Raw genomic sequence first — 22,935 nt, 5'->3', positions numbered from 1 at the left:
AATATTTTAATTTAATGGAAATTTAGATTTATTTTCAACTACCTTTTTTTTCACCATTATATTGACCTGAGAAAACAGCTGCTCAGTTTATAAAATAGGGTGCAAGGTTATAGACTATCCAGTAGTAATAAAGTAGTGCTAAAAACTAAACCTCCATCACTTCCTTTAGCTTCTCTTCTGAACTAACACGACATGCACCACCTCCGCCACCCCTTCTAACACCGGCCTGCCACGCGCACATGTGTGTGTGTGTATGCAATTTTGGTGGGGTTAAGGAGGAAGGAGGTGGGGTCGGGGTGGGTGCAAACCGCAAACAAACGAATGAACGCCAAGCTCAAATTCAACCGCAGGTCGGCGAGGCTGCGCCCGGGGCCTACCGTGGTGTGGCTCTTTTGTAATGTATATGAAGTTCACCCAGGGCCTTTTCATCTGACAGGCCATTGTTAAGGGAGGCTAGCAGGCGTTCCACTCCCCTCTTAACCCCACCCACCCGACACGGGAGCAGGTTGGCTTGCAATTGTTTTATGGAAATGCACGCGGGCCTGGCCGGGTGTCTGCCAGGCGAGGACAGGGGGGGGGGGGGGTATTATCGTCTGTGTATGATTGTGTGCGTGTGTGTGTTTGTGTGTGTGTGTAGGTGGGGTGGGGGGGGGGTGGATGTGACGCCGACCCCAGCGAACGCCCCTGACCCTGAGCAGATGGCAAGGCAGGGTCTCTCCGCTGAGCCAGAATTAATAGCGTGTGCCATGTCACATTGTCTGAGATGGGCCTGCCTAAACTCCCCCTCCCCCTCCTCACCCCCTCACTCCTCCACGTCTATCCTGATTTTTGCACCCCCCCCTCCTCCCATCTCTCTCCTAACCCACCTTCCCTCTAATACTTCTTCACCATCTCTCTGCTTCTTCCCCTTCTTTCTTTCCCCCCCTCATTCTCTTACCTCCCATACATCACGTCACTTGCCCCCCCCCCCCACTACATCGACAATATCCTCCAGCTTCCCCACAGAGTGCTTACTCTTCCAGGCACTCGTTTGCTCATTCATTCACTCATTCACTCATTCATTTATTCACGTGCACCTCATTCATCCCTCTTTTTAACAGACACTCATTCACAGGTTTGCCCACTCGCCGAGGCTTTATTGGAGGACAATTAAGGCACCTGCGTTTCTAAAGCTCCCCCGCTGAATGCCTGCCACCCCATTTCCTCACCCGTCTGTTCACACTACTACTGCTGTTCACTCGCTCACTTGTTCTTGTATCCGGCCGCGCTCACTCGCTCACGTACAGAGTTGCTGGCTCAGCCCAATCACTCTGTGTCACTCAGACACGTAAATGCAGATAAATCTGAAAACACATCCTTATTTTCGCAGTTTTTGTCTTCCTTTTACAACCACTGAATCTGACCTTTAAAAAAAAAAAAAAAACTCCCCAGAGCAGATAAATGTGAAAATCCTGGGATTTACGATTGTCATGTGATGAATTACTGAGACCCTTTTCTTTCTGGTGCACCCACTTCCAAAGCATTTCCTCAAAATCGATGAAAAGCCGTTTGGCGGGAGTGGTGCAAAAGTGCAGGTGCAGGCTCAAGTGGCCTGCACGTGGCCAAAAATGAGATTTGCAATTTCAGTGTGTACCGCACACAAATCACTACTTTTTTTTTTTTTTTTTTTTTTTACATATAAAGACAAACAGAATTATTACCTTTATCTGCATTTGTTGAAACATGTCCTGTCATTACCCGCTACCATCATGTTCTCAATGTGATTATATTCTAATACAAATACACACAACGTAGGAAGATTTGGACCAAAAAAAATATGAACCTTAGGTCCACCTGCTAATATATATATATATTTTTTTTAAGCTTTCAACATCATCACATGGCTTTCATTAGAGGAAAGAGTTTGCTTGGTTGTCATGGTGACAGTAGTACAAACTGCTGCGTCCAAGGTCAAGAGTGAACTTTCATTCTCAGCATAGGAAAGATTTACAACATACTAGAGTAATACTATATTAATGAGGAATTTTTTTTTAATTTAAAGACAGAGAGAAAATAAAAGAAAATGTGGATGTAGATCAACAGAGTGTAGCTGAAACTTGTGAAAAAAATTTGAAGAGGCAAATCAATAAACAAGATTAAGAGGCTACAGCCACGCTAGCAGCTCTGGGAGGCTATATCTAAGCACAGCTTTGCTTAGAGCTAAATGCTAACATCATCGTCATCGTCAATGCTGTCATGCTTCACAGCAATCCCTCCATTCGAGTGACATGTTTCCAAGTTGTGGAGACATTTCACTTAAAATGTCAATTTCATGGTGGCGCTAGAGGAAAAGCCAGAGGATAATCAAAGTCAGTGGGATTCAACCTCTGGGGACTATGAACATCTGTGCAAAATCTTGTCCAAATCTATTGTTGAGATGTTTCAGTGTGGATCACCTGACTGAGCCAAAGCTCTTCAAGTATTCCAGCTCCGTGTGTGAGTGTGGATGTCCACTATCTAATCTGTGGGTGTGGATCCATCACAAATATTTGCAGGTCCTCCCTCTCTCTCCCTCTCTCTCCTTCTCTCTCCTTCTCTCTCCCTCTTTTCTCCCCTGGAGCGGCAGGGTGGCTGCCAGGAATGGGACGGAGGGTCAGGGGTATGTTCACCTCCCTTGCTGCCTCACCAACCACCCTCCTCTTCCTAATCACCAGTCCTCTTCCTGCCCCCTTACGCCCCTCGCTGACCCCCACCTCCTTTGCCTCTATCAGCCCCCAGACAGACAGCCTGGGAGATGGTGCAGGAGGAGTGGTGGGGGGCGGTGCAGAAGGTCACAGCCTCAGCGGTGCAGTCACTTGGCCAGAGAGCGTGTGTGTGTGTGAGACAGTGTGTGTGCATTCTCCATGTGTGGGCGTGTGTGTGTGTGTGTGTGTGTGTGTGTGTGTGTGTACGTGTGTATGTTGCACTGTAACACCTCTTCCCCTTCGTGGGTGTCAGAGTATTTTTCTTATTTTTGCGGACGATGCAGGAGCTGTAAAATGTTTCATAGTGTGTGTCTGTGTGTAAATATATGCATGTGTGTGTGTGTGTGCAGAGAGAGAGAGAGTGTGGGCGTTAAGGAGGCAAAGGTCAAGGTTTGAGAGGTTCACTTGGCTGAGGCTTGTTCCCTCCAAACCCCCACTAGCCAAATATGCTGTGGTTAACAAAGTGAAGCTGTCTATCTAAACACTATCTCCTAAACAATTGCAATAGAAATTCAGTCAAGTCACATAAATATACAATATATCATGTTTTACAAGTTCACAAGAGCATGAGGTGCAGGAAAAGTGAGAGCAAACTTACATGAATATTAGTTTAATAATCAAAGAAGCAATTATTATTTTTCCTTTTGCTTGAAACAGTTCATTGGCGATATCCTCAAGCAACAAAAATGCAATTCTTTGGGTTTCGGTAGAGCTAGCCAAAGTACTTTGTACCCACTAATAACTGTCCATCAATCTTTTTGTCATGATATAATACAGCCTGTCACTCACTCTTGTTAAAAAAACATTAATATTTTGTATTGTAACTTTATCTAGGCTGCTTCTGCTATGAGCCTTCACCAAGCTTTGGCTTTAGAAGTCTTAACTGACAAGGGCGGCAGGCCAAGCTAAACGAGTTATGCTCTTAGTTTACTGGATGTGAATATCCCAGAAGGGTTTTCACAAAGTGGAGAGCTTTACTTTTGTTGGAAGGTTCCATTGTTATGACATTTTTGACCCTGTTCCTGATTAGTCTCTTAAGGGTTTGAAGTTTGGAGGAGTTTCTACTTTTTTTTTTTTTTTTCTGGGACAAAACCTCTCTGAATACACTGGCTCCCGGCCTAGCCAACCGCGATACCGAATCTTTAGGCTAAGAAGATGATGTTTCAACCACATCCTGACAACAAACAAAATAACTTGTGTTGAGGTTAGAGGATTCTTGTATTCTATACCTCTTATACCTTCCATAAATCATGCTTTGGGTTCGTGCATGGACAAAAAGGGGGTCAGGATGAAACTTTGTTTTGGGGCTGCATGCGTCGACTAAAATTTTCCGAAGTGGAACGTGGATGTCACTCACAGTAACACGTATCCACTGAGGCGCTCCAGAAGTGAAAGTGACTGGATGCATCAGAGCTGAGTCACCAAAGAAAGCACTGGATGGCGTGAAGAAGAAGACAAATCAACTCAGATTTCCTCTTTGCATGTTTTATGATCAACTTGCCTCGTTTGTATCGCTCTCACTTGTCTCATGTTATTAAACTTTGCGAAATGATCATATAACACAATGGATTTTGATCATTTGAGCTTTCCGGCTATTTTTCTAAACACTGATTCATCCAGGGAGGGTTCGATGAGTGTAGAAGTATTACAACACCTTGTCAGAAAGAAGAACACTTACTGTTTTTGAGTTCCTGTGCCTGTCATCTCTTTACTTAATACTTGAGAAACAGGGATTTATGCTCAATTCACCACTTAAGGGACTCTCAGTGGTAGTTGCTGAGCGATTGGAGAGCATTACACATTTGCTTTCCTCACTAAGGTTCTCCTATCTGGACTGAGAATTGGAACCTGGAACCTTCAAGAAGCCTGTTTGGCTGTTCTTGCAGGTTCCTATTGCTCCTAATTCCTAATAGAGTAAACTGTTTGGCTTTGCCATGTTTTTTAGGACACTGTTTTAAAGTAAGAGTTTGTTTGTTTGCTGTCTTCAGAGAGTGAAACACTATCGCTCTCATGTCTGTGCGTCATATGCAGAGCTGGAGATGGGATGTGATTAGCTTAACTTAGCACAAAGACTGGAAGCAGGAGGAAACAGCTAGTGTGGCTTTGTTTAAAGTTCTTTAAAAAATGCATAAGGCTTTCCCACATTAATCTTAAAAGCTCATAAATTAATACGTTGTATTCTTGTTAGGTTAATCCGAACACAAATGGTAATGTGAAAATGACAGTTTGTGGTGTTAGAGGGAGCTACATGCTTTAGGCTAACCATTTTTTTGACCAAGCTAATACCGTCTCCGTTAGCGAGCACAGGTTTTTGTTGGGGTGTTCGTATGCATTATGGCATCAAACCTGGCAACCCCACTGTGACACCCAGCAGCAGTAAGACCCCACATTGAATAGATTAACTAATGAGATCATATGTAAGTCACTAAGATTGAGATGTGAATTTTGGAGAGAGCCAAGGTTAGCCATTCTAAGTCTCTGCATTATGTTCTCTTAGGGCTTCTGTTGAACTGTGTAGACATTACGCTTCTTCAGTAAAATGTTATTATACAATGTGTTTCATATACAGCGAGTCACAATACATGGTTGGATGCCCTCAAATCTGGGATTTCACTTTATTTAAGCCCACTGATATATTTCAGTTCCAAAATTTCCCTCCAGACAATGTCACATGTTTTTCAGGGGACATTTTCCAAGCATAAATACAGGCGTTAGGCTGCTATTATAATTTCCATAACATAATCCATCTGACACATTTTCAGATCAACTCTGTTTTTTTAATCAAAGTAAAATACCCTGAGGCAAAAGTTGATTCAAAAAGATGGCGACAAGAAGCAGAGCCAAGTCCGCCCAGACGGGGACTCGTATAACTTTTTATGAAAAGGCTTCCCTCTAGTGAAAAGGAGAATGAAATCTGCCGTGCGCAATCCTCAGCAGAATGATTTGAAAAGTGCTATGGTTGCAGAGCTGACATCTCTCCTCGAGTAACAGAGGAAACATGCTGGATTTTGATTTTTCTATCTATCTGTGCTTGTTGTTTCTGCTGATAACCATCACAGTAATGGATTTATGGGCCCTTGTAGCCGTGTCATGCTTGTGAAAGCCCATAATCTAGCTCTATTACAACAATATGAAAGGCTGTAAAAAAAGACTTGCTGTTGATTGATTGCTCTTCATTATAAATTGGGGCTGTTATCAGTTATCAGATGTACTGAGCAGATCATAAAGGCTTTCACTAAACCATAAAGTGCCAGATTTTTTTTTCTAAAGGTAGATGCTACAAAGCCACTGGAGTATAAGTCAATCATATCATATTGCTTATTTTCCAATGTCATACGCAGGCTATGTCAGAGCTGCCAAATAGAAATAGCGTGCCTGTGTAGTTCTCACCCCACATACGTTTGGCAGCTTGAACTTGCTGTGAACCGTACTGCACCAGGAAAGGGGAAACGTCTCTTCCCTTATGCCTCTGTTTCAAAAGACTCAGCTTCGAAAACAGACGTTTTAGTTCCCTTGACGGTCTGCAAACTTATCACCCTGTCATTTTTATTTATTTTTTTATTTTTTGTCAAAGCAGTGAGGCCCTGTGATGTCTTTGGGACCTAATTGTAATGGAAGTCATCTGATGAAAGTGGGAGGCTTTGAACAGAGGGTGAGAGGGGAGTAAAGGTGTGCCCCTCCTGGACTCATCGTCCTCTCCATTTGTCAAACTGTCTGCCCTCATCCACCCCTGGGTTTTCCCATGTGGCCCAACAACAAGACGGATGGATATAATGGACGGATGGACAGAAATGGACGCCCTTCCCTCTGCTGTGAACTCAGACTCACACGAGCCAGAGATGATTAATTTGTGACTTTTAGTCTTGTGATATTTCTCTGGGGGGAATATGATATTATCAAGTGGCTGTGATTGCTGCTAAGCTTGAAAAGTTAGGTTTGTTTACTGCAGTAAATGTATAAGCTGCCAAATTCCCAATTTCCCGTCTCTGTCTGGCACCCAGCCCATTATTTGTGTACACATTTATCAGCTTGTCTGTCTGCTCACCAGTCTAACATTTGACCCAGTGTCTCTCGACCCACCTTGCTCTGTCTGTCACTGGTTCTCAATCTGACTGTACTTCAGTGCGTCTGCTCATTTCAGGAAGTTTCACCACACTCCGGCTGTATCGAATGACTTCGTGTCAAAGAGCTGCTAATCAGGAAGCTCAAGCTGCACTTCCTTAATTGGCTCACTTTCTCCCTTGTTCTGTTTTCACTCCTCAAATCTGAAGATAAAAATAATTCCCCCCCCCCACCCCTTTATTTTTATAATAAGTGCTTGAAGTGTTTCATCTTAGCGGGATAAGCTGGATGTGAAAACTTGTTAATTTCACAATTTCAGCTTAGCCTTCAAAAGATAGGAATTATGGGAATCTGCAACACCAGTCACAAAGCTGCTACATTCAGTGACCCCGTAACGTTTTTACAAATGGACACTGTTTGTATGACAGACAATACATTCAACCCATTGACACACATGTAGTTAACAGTATGTAGGTCAAATCTACATAAAGATAACACAGATGGGAAGGATCTACTGATGAGTGGTGTTTCCACATGGGGACAAGGATCTTTCTTTCTTTCTCTCTATCTCAATCTTTCTTTCCTTCTGAGCCACGAGCTTAAGCAGTCAAGTGAGTGGATTTATAGACCTGAGGCTTATGGCTTAGTCATGATTGCTTGACTTGGCTCTGTCTCTATTAAAATAAATGGTTTTTACTCCTAATGAGAGAGTGCAACACGGGGGAAGATTGAGATTTTTTTTTTTTAGGAGAAAAATCAAGAGCAAGCGGCAAAAAGAGACATGAAAGTGACAAGAAAGGGCTGAAGGAAGCCTTGAATCATGTGTATGAGTGGCCTTTAAAACATGTTTTGTGTTTCAACAGCCAAAAAAAGTCAAAGTTCAAATTATCGCTGTTGTTAAATTGGTATTACACCTCCTCTAAATTTAAAAGGTAACATATCTTCAAAAAAGGATATGTTAAAAGGATCTGTTCTTTTTTTTAAGAAAAGTTCTTGCACTTGTGTAGTCTCTCTCTCTCTCTCTCTCTCTCTCTCTCTCTTTTTTTTCTTTTTTTTTTTACTGTGTTCAGCTGTAAAACACATGAGGAAACTTTATGCTTCCCCATTCAACTCTGAGTGTAACTGGAGGTTCTCCGCTGACTATAAAAAAGAGAGGGAAAGGAAAAATGGTTGAGGGCAGGATGAGGTCCTCGTCTCTGTGTCTTCATACTGCGGGCTATGGGCCAGGCACACTCTCATGCAAAACCTCATCCCTGCAACTCTTTTCTTTCTCCCCCTTTTTTTTCTTCTTCTTCTGTCTTTCTGGCAGAACAGTGAAGATCCATAAAAATGAATTATGCATCTGAAAGATATGAAATGTGTAGATTTACACAGTGTACACTGAGGGAGATCGCATCTGCTACTTTCTACAAAGAAACTATTTGGTGTAGTTGTGCACTGACATTGATAGATCATCTGTTATGGATAGAAGTGGGAAAAATATTATTTCAAGCATTTGAATTTCTTGATTAGTTCTTTAGTCATATTTCTAAAAGTGAACAGAATCGTTTGCTATGTTAGGAAACACTCATATTTGCTTTCTTGTTGAGAATTTGATGTGAAGATTGATACCACTCTCATGTGTGTGTATGAATAGGAAGCTGGAGCCAGCAGCCAGCTAGCTTAGCTTAGCACAAACACTGGAAACAGGGGGAAAAACCTAGCATGTCTTTGTCCAAAGGTAAAGCTTAATAATTTCATTTAACTCTCAGCAAGAAAGTGAATAATACTATTTCCAAAAATGTTTAACTATTTTTTACCCATCAGGCCACATATGTCATGAAAAAAATTATACTTGTACTTGAAAATATCAAATGTATTTAAATGCGAAATGTCTGTGTTTTTATTCAGCTACTTTTTCCATACAAAACAACCACAGGCAGATCTCACACACACACACACACACACACACACACACACACACACACACACACACACAAACATCTAACAAATGAGAGCATTGACTTGCCATCAGTGTGGTCTCGGAGGCCTTCACTTTCTCTTTGAAGCTGGAAAAACTCCCACTTGAAGTCAGTTGTAAGGTGAACAAAGATACCAAACACATTTAAATGAAGGCTGTAGAAGACAACAACACACAAGGGGATGGAGACCTACATGAAGGTTTACGGCTCCCTGACCCCTCCCAGACAAACAAGAATGACCTGACCTGTTTGTAGTAGGGATGATATAGCCTAACACAACTTTTGGAGATCCACTGTGGCTGGGGGAGAAACTGAGGCGGACGCAAACAGAAAGGCTAATAAATCTTATGACACTTTTCCAAGTCCAATCATTTGAAATAATAACCTCCCTTGTACTTTGACTGAGGTTTGGACTGTGAGGAGGGTGGTCATGGGACTCCCCAATGTGATGGCAATGCACTAATCTGCCCTGTATGGCCTATTCACATGTGGACACACCATTGTTTCCACATTCTAAATAGGAACTGCAACGTTACCCGGGGGAATTGTAAATTTGGTCTGCAGGAACCCTCCATTAATTTCTCTTTTAATTTAAAGTCTGTGTGTCCTTGCAGTCTCATCACATCTCATGCTTGTTACCTATATACTATTGGGAAGTAGTCTGAAATAATGATATTTTGGCTGTTATTACATGCATCTGTAAATGCTAAATACTACAGAGACGCCATGCGGAGACAGGACGCATACTATTAAATATATGTGAGCCTGGGAAAACCAAGGGTTTCCTCACCACTAGCGTTTTTCCCCCGAACCTATCTGTGCTGTAATTTATTACCCGGTAAACACGTGGGAATAGTATTTCAGCGCCACATGATAAACAACCACTCCACTTCACGCATATCTCGCGATAGGGGACGCTCCCTCTGTGCTCGCCTATTGTGAGAGTTTTCCAACCCTCGCGTGATCTTCGAAGTTTCCCACGCCTGTTGTTGTGGCGTCTGCCCTTTTCGCTCACTCTCTCTCTCTCTGTTGCTGCTACCCGCCGCCTCCCCTTTTTCTCTGTCTTCCTCACCCACCCCCTTTCTCTCCGTCTCCCTCGTCCCTACACCTCCAGTCTGCTTCTGTTGTCTCGGCGGATTGTTGGGCTGTGGGAGAGAAAGGATATCGCGAGTATTGGAGTTTTGGTGAGAGTTTGTGGAAGATGGCGCCTGTTGTGACAGGGTGAGTCTGAGATTCGGGGTTGGCAGTGGGGAGCGGAGTTGAAGAGAATACAAGTTATTGCCATGAAATAGCTTAATTTTAGTCCGTGTGCTTTAGCCTGGGCACACTGCAGTGTTTTTGCCACTGGTCTAGTCGCTAGAAGTGATTTCTTTGTCTCAATGTGTTTGCGTGCGAGTGTTTTTTTCTTTGCCCAGTTAACGTTACTTGCCCGAGCTGACTGTTGCTGCAGTGTTTTGTGAGCTAGCCCCAGCTAAGCGATACTTCACCCTCGGTGGTCTTTTTTCCCAGACAACGGCGAGCTGTTAGCTAGCAGGCTAGCCAGCGAGCTAAACACAACCACCGAGGCATGTTTTTGAAAACAATTTAATGTTGATATGCCGTCTCTTTCGCTCCGACTGGCTTGCGCTGAATTCACTCGTATGATTCCTGGTCCTGCGTTTGTTGTCGAAACGTGCTCACCAGTTAGCCGGGCAGCACGTTTACGAATTTGATTCATGACTTAACACAGCTAGCTGTCCGATAATGGACGTCAGCTAGCGATATCTGACTGAAACACGTTGCGGCTTTGTGAGCAAGGCATCCTCTCTGCCAGTGTTTTTATTATAATCTTGGCTGCATTTGCTGACGCCGTGAGACAGTTTTCGCTTTGCACGGTGTGCTTGCTGTAAATACTACCACACACAGTGAATAGCGTATACTAAAATAACTGCAGCTCCTTAAGTAACGCTAGACGACTGCGTTGGAAATAGTATTTACTACATAAACAGCGATCTGCCTCTGACCTCTGTAAACAGATGGCTATTAAAAATACCATCCTAACACTGGCTATCCATAGATGTGGAGTGCATCTAAGGACAAAATTCACGATAAACACCCACAGCCATGTGTGCTTAACCCTATCATCACTAAAAGATGATTAAGATCTTTCAGTTTGCCCGAGCCATTGATTTAGTTTCTCATTATCAGTCTCAACGCAATGACCATGACTTTTGCTCCTGTAAAGAACTTGACATTATCTTCCCCGATGGTCTCTAAATATCAGCTGTTTAAATACCAAGACTTGAAAAGCACTTTTTTGTCTTTGTCACATTTAAAGTTTTATCTCTGGGATTCTTGCATTTTCTCAGTTTTAAAGACATCATTATGGTTAGTGCACCTCCAGTGATAGCCCCTAGATAATACATGCGTAATAAGAGGCAGTCAAAGCTTTTAATGGGAAACTACTCAATGTTAACATTTTCAAATTGTGCATTGAATTGATTGGTAGACAATGTCAAGGATATATTGCTTAATAAAGTAGAGCAGTGTTGTTTTTTCTTTTTGTTAGTCGTGCCGTCAGTAATGTGACCATATTATACAGCATAAACAGGCTATACCCTGGACCAAGTGTTGTGTTCAAAAATCCATTTGTATTTTTCTGCTTTGGTCAATCTGTGGAGTAAACCTTGATTAAAATTATTTGCCTACAGATGAGCTAGACACAAACCTATTTTTTGCACTGTTCAGGCAATAATCCCCACAGACAGCTCAGTGGGTGACAGACATTTGCTGGGCTTGTTGGAGGTGTGTGTGGTGGTAGGAGAAGGGGAGGTGGATTTGGGGGTGGGGGGGTGGGGGTGGTTTACTGTGCATGTTCATTTGGGGCTTTCCAACAGACCTGAACTGATTTCAGTTGGGAGGGGGGAGGTATAGGGGGAGGAGGCAGAGGGAGGGAGGCAGGGAGGGAGCAAGTAAGAGGGCAGGCGGGTCAGGTCTGGGTGGCTGGCCACCTGTCCAGATGATATCTCCAGATTCATGTGTGTTTGGCTGTGTGTGTTTTTCGCAAGTGGGGAACAGGGAGTGGGGGTCAGTGTGTGAGAGGAAGATGGGGTGGGTGTGTGCTTGGGCGAGAGAGGTTTAACAGAAAATTAAAGTGCCATACGGGGTCTTTTCTCGCTTATAGCAGGCCATGTACACAATAACGGTTGAGGCCATCAGAGAGGCTGACCACAGCCCTGTGCCCCCATGTACTGTTTGAATGATTCTCACTTTACACAGGGTGGGGCTCCTCAACCACAGGCTTGTTAATGGTATTATGACTCTCTTCTAACAGTATAACAGAGAAGCTGTAGTTGTATGTCTTGCTATTGAATTGTTGATTGTAGCATATACTGACTTCACTGTCTCAGTCGCTAATGTTGTAGGCTTCAGAATTTTTAGGGTTTTGTCATAGGCTGTATTTTTGATCTGTGTTGTTGTATTGTCTTTCTGCATAAGTTGAATTGCTGCTTGAAAGCTATCTATCAACAAACAGTACAAGATCGTCAGGTGAACATTATCCTAAATGTCTGATTGATACAGGAAGTGTAGCATTGCAGGTTGTAGTTACTAATTAATCCGAACATTTACAGTGAACTTTTGTTTTTACGAAGTACTGCACTTCAAAGCATAGATCCTTTCATTCAGTGTGCAACTCTTGTAATTGCCAAAGAGCTGGTGCTTCTCAGCTTGGACTGCAAAACACATGACACACAATCCAAAATCTATATTTTAAGTATCAAACGCTCACTCCCTGCAGGTTTGAAAGATGGTTTGTGTGAAGACTTGTAGTTTGCTCCTTCATGAAGAAGAGCGGCTGTGGTCAACTTGAGTTTGTGTTTACAGTGGATTTCATGGCCATTAATAAAGTGGTCTTTGTTAAGGTTTTCTTGCAACATCTCAAGTACATCTGGTCGCATGGGAGAATCTTCGTTTAAGCTAAACATACATTACAGTATTACAAAAACTTTGAGTAGTGAGAAGAACACAGAGATATAGAACTAGGACTGAAACTGCTATTTTTACTTATTGGTGAATTTCTCCATTAATTGCTTAGTTTGTCACATTCAGGCTGCTTGTTTTATCCATCTCCAGAGATCAGCATATGTTCCAGCATTTAGTTTGAAAAATGTCGATGTATGATTAATCAATTATTAAAATAGCTGCTGATTAATTTTCCCTCAGTCGTCTAATCATCTCGGCTCTAGACACAATTTAGTTGCTGTACACCTGTTCATTTTTGGATGCAGTCTCAACACGTGCAAGGGAAACCCCCTATTGCTTACCACAGTACACAAATCTCTCTCTATTGCCATAGCATCCTCAGAACATTGTAGGTTGCCACAATAACACAAATTGGCAAAAACATCACCGTCACTGTCCTTCATGTAAATGAGAGACAAAAAAAGACAGTGTAGCCTTCATAATTTTCTCTCCTTGCCAGTGAGGAAAATGATTGTGATAGCTCAAAGAACAGCACTGTTCACCTGAGATGATAAAAGCATGAATCACTTATTTCAACACTACCCTGCCTTTGCTGTGCCCCTGAGGGACAGGATTCCATTTAGCTCAACCCCCTCCATCCCTCTGCCAAACAAATATATATATATATATATATATGAAAAAGAGGAACGATGGAGTCTTTCAGGCCAAAAGCCAAGTGTCTCTGTGCTGGTGTAATGATACTACTGAGCCTTTGTTTGAGACACAGACCTTGTGTTCTTGTATTCGTTAGTATGAGTGTATGGTTTGAGCTCTGCGTCTGTGTTGTTGCTGGTCAAGTGAGTGTGTGTGTGTGTGTGTGGAGGAGAGTGAGTGTACCTAGACATAAAAGTTGATCTGTGTGTTTATGTGTGTGTGTGTGCGTGTGTGTGCGTGTGTGTACGTGCGTGTGCGTGCATCCACTCCCCAGGGTCCTCTCCTCTTCCCTGCTTCCCTTTATGAAAGGAGAGGTTCAGAGAGAGCAGCAGATGTCGAAGCCCTGACCTTTATGGTGGCAAAAGCTTAGGCTAGAGTTAAAAGACATGCCGAGTTGCCCCACCCCCCGACCCTCAAAGCAGCCGCCCCATGTCCACACACACACACACACACACACACTTATACACACAATCTGCTACCTTAGCTGCAGCACTGATGGATAGGTTAACGATGGAGATGATACAAGCTACCTGATCTGTGTGTCACCTCAGGATCCTGCAGCCTCCAAAGCTGCCCTATATCCACCCAGAGCTGTGAAAATCTTCAAAGTGTGTGGCGTGTGGGGGTTACAAGCCAGGGGGGAGCTGTACAGAAGTCACAGGCAAAGCACCAAAGCGAATGTGCCCCCGCCAGACATCTTTAGGGGGATTTATTCTCATTCGTACAGTAGCCTATTGTTTTGGAAGTTCATGCATATCCATTACTTCACATGATTGAAATATCCCCCGAAGCCTATAGTTTCATTCAGGGTTCAGATTCAACTTGTTTGGTTGAGCGATGATGGGCCTCTTAAAGCAACACACGCCCTAGTTGACTCAGTGTCTTCATTCTCTTGTTTCCCTCTTCAGCCTGTTTGTGTCTATCTGTCTCAGGGGAACAACCACAGGAGACACCCAGGGGGATAGAAATGCACATTTTTGCGTAATTTGGCTTGGATTGGCGCCAGTTTGGCACTCCTTATTCTTGGTCGTCAGCCACGTGCTCAAGTGTGCAGATACCAACGTAGTATGTCCCTGTACTTTTACTTTCCTCCTGCTCATTCATAGCAAGCAGCTCTCTTTATTGATAATGCATTTTAGTGACCTTTCTCATGTAGAGGCGGTGTTGGAGGGGGGGGGGGTTGTGTTACCTAATTTCTCCCAGCCTGGGGCCTGATAAGGGGGTGAGATGTCTCATACAACAGCCGCGACAAGGGGCCATTTATTTACTTGTGCAAGGCTTGGAATGCATTAGTCTGAGGTCATACTTTTTTAATCTCTGGCTTTTCAAAAAAAACTAGCTGCTGTTTGCCTCGGAGAGGATGGGACGGAACATTCTGATGTAAATCTAAAGCCAGTGTGGTTTTGAAAACAGCCTTGGCGTCATGTTTGATAGAGGCCCAAGTCCTCTTGGTGTTGTTGTTGGCATCGGCTGCACCGCTTAGCTAAGACAGGCGAGCGGACGGGAGAGACAGAAAGCTAACACGAGACAAACGCGACAGGCGGAGGAAATGCGTACCTCTCCGCTGACTCTTGTTTTGGAGCGGCTCGTTGTCTTTCTCGCATTCACTCTCCTCTTCCAAGAGAATTTCCTCAGCCCCAGTGTTCGCCTTTCCCTGCCCCTGTTCCTTTGCTGTTTGTAGTGATTACAGCTTCGCCAAGGGAATGGTGGTTTCTACTGTGTCAGCAGTTTTTGCCCCCGCTGTCCCTCCACATTCAGGATGTTTCATTCAGAAAACATGAGCTGATTCCTCCTGTCTGACTCCTGTTTGCTTTCATTCAACTTCAGTGAACAAACTCTTACCTACTTCCTATGTTGGAGCAGCTGAAATCAAGAGGAAAAAATATTAAACACAGCACCGATGACTCTTGTGTGTTTGTTCCACTCTCCCTTTTGTTTGTCTTTATGTAAAAAAAAAAATCTCCTCAGGGATCACAGAGGGGGATCTTTATTTTTGAAGTTGTCTTTTAAATAGCAGACTCATGCCAGGCCTCTGATATACTGCATAAAACTAGAATATGCTGCTCTAAGCTTTCAGGAGAATCCACCAGAGAGCCACGCTTATGAGAAAAGCTTTATTTTCTTATTCTATTGGCCCTGATAATTACCTTGTTATTCTCAGCCGTGGCAGTGAGGGCTGAGAAGCATTGTTCATGTGTCTCGTTCTGTCTGTTCGCCGACAGCCACACCGGACTGGTTCATCCATTCAGAGGAAGGTTACAAATATACACAGGATCTCCCGTGTTGGGAAAGCCCCTAACAACGCCACCTCCTACGGCTGTAAGCAACTGCCACTAATACTGTATTAGATAAGAAGGGAGTGGCAGGCAGTAAGCCAGCAGTAACCCATTCCTGAAAGAGATGTTGTTGTAGCCTCGGGACTGTTAGTGGCATCATATAAAGGTTGCTGATAGCCACAGAGCAGTATCTCACTCCCATCCTCTGTAGGTAAATGGCTCATGACTCTGCTGTGCTGCTGATGGATCCGTGAGAGGCTTTGAATTGACGTTTTTACAGCGCTATCCTAACTGAGGAGGTTGAGGAATAAGGTTCTATCATACAGATTCTCTGTAATATTTGTCTTTTCATGCAAATCATTTAGCTTATTTTGGAGCAAAGTTGTATCATTACCCTCCAAACCTCGCAGTGCATGACATTCAGAGTGCGTCTTTCATGTTTTCAAACCCAAACGCTGCATATCTGCTCCTGATTTTTGCAAGCTATCCTCCAGGGACATCACTGCTGGCATTTGCCCAGGCAAGTGATGGCAGCCCTGCGGATACAAGCAGCAGCACCCCCCCACCCCACCCCACCCCTTTTTGCAAGAGAGAGAGAGAGAGAGAGAGAGAACAAGAAGGGCACAAGAAGGAGTTATCAAGTGTCAGGAAGATATTCAAGGAAAAGAACAGAGAGTGAGGTTCCAGGAAAGGCAAACTGTTATCTCCAAATGTTTCTTTGCATTGTCTGGTTGTTTAACTAAGGCTGCCGGAGAGTTTCACTGAAGAATCCGCCTGGTGGCATTCCTGTGGCTGTTGACGTCAGGAGGTTTTGGCCTTTGCTTAGAATCACAATGAAGTAATAGACATGTGTGTCATTTTGTGGAACAGTCTATTGATTGTGGTTGAGCAAACAATGCTTTTTTTTTTCTTTCTTTTTTTTTAATTCTCGAAGAGGGGTTTGTTCATGTTGCGGCTGATCATCGTTGCACTTGTGGCTGCAGTTTGATGTTCTCTAGTGTTGCCATCATTTTGGACGCACTGCTGAAGAATGTACGTGAGGTTTCACATGAGCTCATGGAAGGAAACTAACTTGCTTTTTGAAAATATCCAATGGTTTATCCTAAAAAGTCACCAGCAAGGTTTCTCTATTTATCACCCCACTGGATTTATTAGAAATGGACCTCAAGTATTTCAACCTCAACCGCAACTCGCCAAAGTGTCTGGTAGACAAATGAACATGGCTTCGCTTTAATTTACCAGCAGTCAACTAGCGCTCATTATTCACCGAGCTGCAGGAGAATCTTTGTGTTTCATAGCAAATCAGTGTGTGCTTGGTTAAGATTTACCACCTTAAGGACAGAGTAAACTATTTTGGAAAGATAGGGTGTTTTGAAGAGGAACAAGTAGCAGGAACAACAACCCCCTTCCCCATTGTGACAACAACACTGAAACCAGACAGCAGTCTTGAGCTGGCAAAGTCCTTACTAAACTGCACACATACACTCGAGCGTGCAGCAGTCTCTACATTTGGTTTGGTTTGTTGAGGATCATCTCACAGCATGTGGGCTAAAGGTCGTGCCTCACTCTCCCTCTCTCTGTCTCTGCCAGGAATTCTATTTTTTTTTCTCTTGATGCAGCGCAGTCAGTCCTTTGGGTGGTTTTGAGGCAAGGGCAGGGCAAGACAGTGGTTAGTTTGCCTGAGCTGACAGATGTCCAGAGAGACTGGGCTTTATTTTGGACTGTCCCATCTCATAAGAGGCTTGTACACTGGATAGATAGAATCTCATGGCTGTCGAGCTCAAATGATTAGTTAATGAGAAGAAAATTAATTGGCAACTATTTAATTAATTGTCTAAGTTTATTTTTCAGCAAAAATACCAAATATCAAATATTTGATGTTTTCAGCTTCTCAAATGTGAGATTTTGCTGCCCGCATTTTTGTGGTCTTGCATTCTGGTGAATCAAATATTGGAGTTTTATATTGTTGATTGGACATTTAATCCACTACTTGAGAAAATAATCTATGGATAAATCGATTATGAAAATCATTGTTTGTTCCAGTGGTTGTGGCAACCACTTCCTGGTTACAGCTTCTTCAACATGAGTATGTGCTGAAGACATTTGAGGGTGATGCTTTGAGCTCTGAAAAAACTTGATGTGAAATTTTTTCACTGCTTTTGACATTTCATTGACTTAAACAGCTGATTGATTTATTGAGAAAAGAGACGGCAGTTTAATCAATAAGTGGTCATTAGCTGCAGCCATACACTGTTGCATCTGTTGGTAATCATTCTGTTTGTTACACCCACGCTTGTGCCGATATAAGATATTTCTTTTCTATGTATATTTGTAGTAAGAAGCTGCACTGTTGCCGTACATGAGTGCAGAGCAAGCTTGTGATGCTTTAGCCAAAATAGCCAATGCACTGGTTATGTTATGGGGGAAAGTTCCTACTTTGTAAACCCTCCCAAAAAAGAAAAAAAAACATATTCAGTATTCAACTAACGTCATGCTATAAAACACCTGGCTGCTCCGTGGTTGTCATTGGCTTCAGTGAGAAATGCTGACACCTCTGGGTTGTTTTTAGTTTTGGTTAATCAAGACAAAATTACAGGAACTCTTCTGTGAACTGTGATTAATGGCTGGTGAAGATGAATGAGAATGAAACTCAGTAAGGACGCAACTTGGTGGCATAGTTAGTAATAGGGTTTTTCCGCTAGTCTGTGTTACTCTACGCCAAGCCTTGATAGCATGTGTTTCTACTACAGCCTCAGAGCAGAGAAGAGCCTCGCCAGGCCGCTGTCCTGCTAGGTAGCAGGACCAGTCATGGACCAACCGGTGCCCGTCCCCTTCTCTGTCCTCAGTGGCTAAACTGTGCTGTATGGCTGTAACTTGCTAAGTCTCTCTGTGCTTAGCTCCGACACTTTTGTAGCCTCTGCCTGAATCTTCTGTGGTCTGGAGTTAAGTTTCACTCTGTGTTCCTGTTTCTACATCGAGATATCAGCTTCATTTGACCATTTATTGATTGCTTTAAGTTGTATCAGAGCTGTGTTAAATTACTACTAATACCAGTCCTTTACTGCTGTGACTTTTTCACGCTAAAATTTCCACTGGTGAGCTGGTGAATGCTTTTATTGTGAAAAAGTTATAAGAAAGGCAAAGTATAAGCAGAGTTAGCAGGTTAATTTTTTAACTTGCACTATACAGTGCAGTGGAAAAGCACTTGCACTGAGCTAGCACAGCTGAACTGATTGTGGACCCTTATGGTATAGCTCAGCACGACTAACTCCCCACAGTGGAAAAACCCTATAAGACAATCACTTCCCAACAAGCAGACCTGTGATGTCGAGCACCTGCCCTGCTGGAGCTCTCAAACTCCACAAGCTTCAGTGTAGCCCAGCCTGAGTTAGGAAATAGTTTCCATACTAACTTATGTGTATATACTGGTTTTACCATACAGGTGCACCGAACTGTGCCACGAGATTCAGGTGTTTATCAATCTAACACAGTTCAATAAGAATTTGATAGCGAAGGTCTACTACTTACATATCTACTACTACACATCCTTAGTCAGAACTGTGTTTCTGCAGCTATATCTTCACGCAGGCTAACACGGCAGCCGTGTGGTTATCGTCTCCTTTGCTAGAACAACTATCTGCTCCCTCACTGAAGGCTGTTCTGCACAAGCTTCAGTAGTGTTTCTGTGGTCGATCTCGGCTCTTTACAATCCTTCCCCCTGGGTTCCCGCTGCAGCATTGAGTCATCAGCTCAGTAGAAAGTGAGAAGGAGGAGAGGGGAGCGGGAAAGGGTGGTTCATTCAGGGTTCAAGGCTCCCTCGCCTCGTCCCCTCTCTTCTCATTCCTGACAGTTTCCCCCGAGCACATGACCTGTCTCAACCCTAAACCCAGCCGTTCTTGTGGGTCTTTGGCTACAGTCACACTTGTCACTTCACTGCAGTTTTTTGATCATGAATGTCTAATTTTGTGAGATCACATTGCAGGATGTCTTTGCACTTTCTGTTCTCCGTCTCCTGTGGCTGTATTTACTTAAAATGGCTTTGTACAGCTCTTATGTCTTTTTACACTGCTACATTAATGTGAGTGAGCGGGCTTGCAATCACTGCGCTGTTTCCACATTTCCACCAGGTACTTTAGTGTGATTTGTCCTAAAAGGAAATACAGTTGTGGTTGGATTGTGACCCGATTATATATGTTTCCACTCCAATATAAACTAACCACTTCCATTTTTGTGACCTCAGACATGTTTTAACTGCAACCTCACAAGATAGGACAGTAAAAAACATGTTGAATTTAGCATTGACTTATTAGCGAGATTGTGCAAGTAGCAGTAAAGTTTTGTGATCCAAAGATCTGTTCAAGGCTTTTGTTTTCTACACAGTAGCAACAATATTTTTCCTTGACTTAATTACTAAATTGAAATAGGATATCGAATGAGGTTTCTTACTTGCCAAAGCTGTGGGTGAAGAAAGACAAATTTAAGTGGAAAATTCTATTTCCACATGAACCACACAGTTGTTTTTTTTGGCTATATTTGGTATCTTACTGAGAAGAGGAGATCTTCTTCTGTCCGTCTATGTAAACCTGCCTGAGGTGTGATAATGCGGTGCTCTACAGCTTTTAACTGTTTCCTCTATCATCTGTCTGCCTGAACAGAGAACAACAAGCCCACTCATGAATTTTCTCTACCAAAACGCTGTATCCTCGACCAGTTTCATTTTTCTCTCTCTGGGTGAAGTGGTTTAACCTTGTGTTCAGTAATACCACGCTCTCTATTGAATTTTTTTTAAATTGAGGCACATCATTTCAGGGATGACATCTTTGTAGATCCACTGCGACTGGTCAGAAGTCTTAATTTAGGACACTTGTTATCTGAGGACTGAATGGAGCCAGGTGGCAGGCGGTAAAGAGAAAACAGAGTCAGAGCTGCGGGATTCACAAAGGAGACTTCATTAAAGATAGAGCAAGCATCAAGGGGTGTGTATGTGTGTGTGTGTATGTGTGTGTGTGCGTGCGCGTGTGCAAGTCCAGGTTGGCTCCACAGCACACACTGGAAACTTCATTACTTCGTGTTCAGGACATATTATATGTGCACAAGTAATGGAGTATGCACTTGCTCAGTATGTTCCAGCCTCTCCGCCAGATTACACTCGTTAATGTGTACAGCAAGTGAGTGTACGTCTAGATGTCTATTTGATTGTGTGCCAGGCCAAGACGAGTTTTAAAAAGTCTGTCCAGAGAGCTCCATATGGAGCATTGATGTTGGAGAGTGCGGTCAAGAGGGAGCGAGGTGGAGGGAAGGAAAATGAAAGGAGAGAGAGAGAGGGAGAGAAAGAGAGAGAGAGAGAGAACGAGGAGGCCTTTTCTTTGGCTTTTCAACCTCTGTCATTAAGCTCTCCCATGTCAAAGACAGATGGAGCTGGTGCCCTGTGTATGTGTGTGTTTATGTGTGTATATGTGTATGCAGGCACTTGCAAGTGCAGACTGATGTGACCCACCCAACTCTATACACACACACACACACACACACACCCACACACACCATTGAGCCCTGCCCTTGATTCTGCCCCCAGCGGGGCGTCTCAGGGCAGCTACCAGACCTCTGCCATCTGCAGTCAGTCAGCCTTGAGGGTCGGACAACTCATCAGAAGTCAGTTAACTTAGTCAACTGAGTTCTCTGGGTTCCTCCTTGCAACATTAAACTTTTATTTCTTATAAAAGATCATTTTCTGGCCTTTTGTGATTCTGATCACATCGCCCTTCATTCTTTTGTTTCATCTTGCCCTTGTCTCATTTCGACTTGTAAGCTGGCAGCCAGGGTGGATTAATGTGAGGGGAAATGGCCGAAAGTAGATTTAGGGGAAATGTTCTTAATATACTCATACAGTGACATATGACTCAGTTTTGTTCCGCGGTTTGCCACGACAACCTCAAAACAGAGAAATCTCAATGTTTCATCACATTTCAGAGTCTTGCAAGGTCAAGTCCACCAATGATAAAGTTTCAAGTTTTGACTCTGATGAGGTTGACAACTTGTAACAATAACAGTGTGGTAGATAGTCAAGGTATTACTATTGCTCACTTTTGAAGCAGGAAAGACTATTAACAGGTTCCACTAAAGGCACATTGAAAGATTGAGGCTGGATGATTAACTGTTATTAATCATGAGTGCTTTTTAAATCTAGGTTGGAGTCAATTTCTTTGCATCAGGAGCTACCACTGTTACTACTATTATGTGTTTTTATCATATGTAAATCATATTTTCTTTTGGACTGGTCCTTTGTTTCTTCACATCCATATTCTCTCTCTCTTGTGGGCAGTTGTGGATGGTTCGTAGAAACTTTGCTAACTGGCAGGACTGTGAGAATATTCGTAGTGACCCTGCCCTCACCACTCTTGACTGCCTGCAGCGATTGTTGGCGTGCATGGTGGCACATGCCAGGCAGCGGTGCCAAGCACAGAGCGAGCCTCCAACTCCAGCCACGTCTCTCCGTTTTCTTGCTTGCTGTCTTGAAGGCTTTCTGTCCATTCCTTGTCCTCTATTTACGTCTTTCTCATTGTCCTTCTCGCCTACACACACACACACACACACACACCCCAACACTTTTCCAGGGTCGACTTAGGATACGAGTTTATTGCCCAAACTTGGCTGCCTTCACTCGTGACAGTTTTTTCTCAATGATTAAATATGTGCTTGAAAGATGTGTGCGTGATACCCATGCTGCAGGCCACACACAGCATGGCACAATGCTGCGGAGGAAGTGAGTGTGTATTAAAGGAAAAGGCCTGATGTTTGTGCTTGGTGTGTGTATGTGTGTGTATGTGTGTTGGGGCCGTGACATCAGTATGCAGGTATTTTTCAATAGGCTGCCAGGGCTAATGTAGCCAGCAGGCTCAAATTTCCAAATTTCTCCCACTTAGCCTGAAGTCCCCTTCACACAAACACATTCACTTGCTTGGTGAGACATGTTTTTTTTTCCACCCATTTTTCTCTGTCTGGTCTTGAAAGTTTTGAAAACACGTCACACACAGGTAACTCTCAAGGAGCACAATGTCTCAATCCGAGCATGCTTTTGTCTTTCATATCATGCTGATTTTTTGGCACAGCTTCACTGAGTAAGGCATGAAGGCATGCCCTTTAACAGGTTAACCTGGCAACACCAGCACATGAATTCACTTCACTTACTGTGTCTGGAAAATACCAAAAGCTTGTTGACAGATGTCAGTTTATGCTATATGATAGATGGCTCAGTCCTCT

The 22,935-nt window shown here is 43.3% G+C and overlaps 1 protein-coding gene across 1 annotated transcript in view; it reads left to right on the top strand.

Moving 5' to 3' along the window:
- Nucleotides 1-9,831: 9,831 nt before the first annotated feature.
- Nucleotides 9,832-22,935, top strand: part of rbpj (recombination signal binding protein for immunoglobulin kappa J region) — a 42,192-nt gene continuing 29,088 nt past the window's right edge. Inside the window, exon 1 of the mRNA XM_022764178.1 lies at nt 9,832-9,967. Within this exon, the coding sequence (XP_022619899.1) occupies nt 9,948-9,967 (20 nt within the window). The 5' untranslated portion in view covers nt 9,832-9,947. The remainder of the gene's footprint in view (nt 9,968-22,935) is intronic.

This window comes from Seriola dumerili, unplaced genomic scaffold (assembly GCF_002260705.1).
Source record: "Seriola dumerili isolate Sdu_G_001 unplaced genomic scaffold, Sdu_1.0 BDQW01000531.1, whole genome shotgun sequence".
Taxonomy (NCBI): domain Eukaryota; kingdom Metazoa; phylum Chordata; class Actinopteri; order Carangiformes; family Carangidae; genus Seriola; species Seriola dumerili.
The sequence above is the reverse complement of the archived record's forward strand: the minus strand, read 5'-3'. Positions and strand labels throughout refer to the sequence as shown.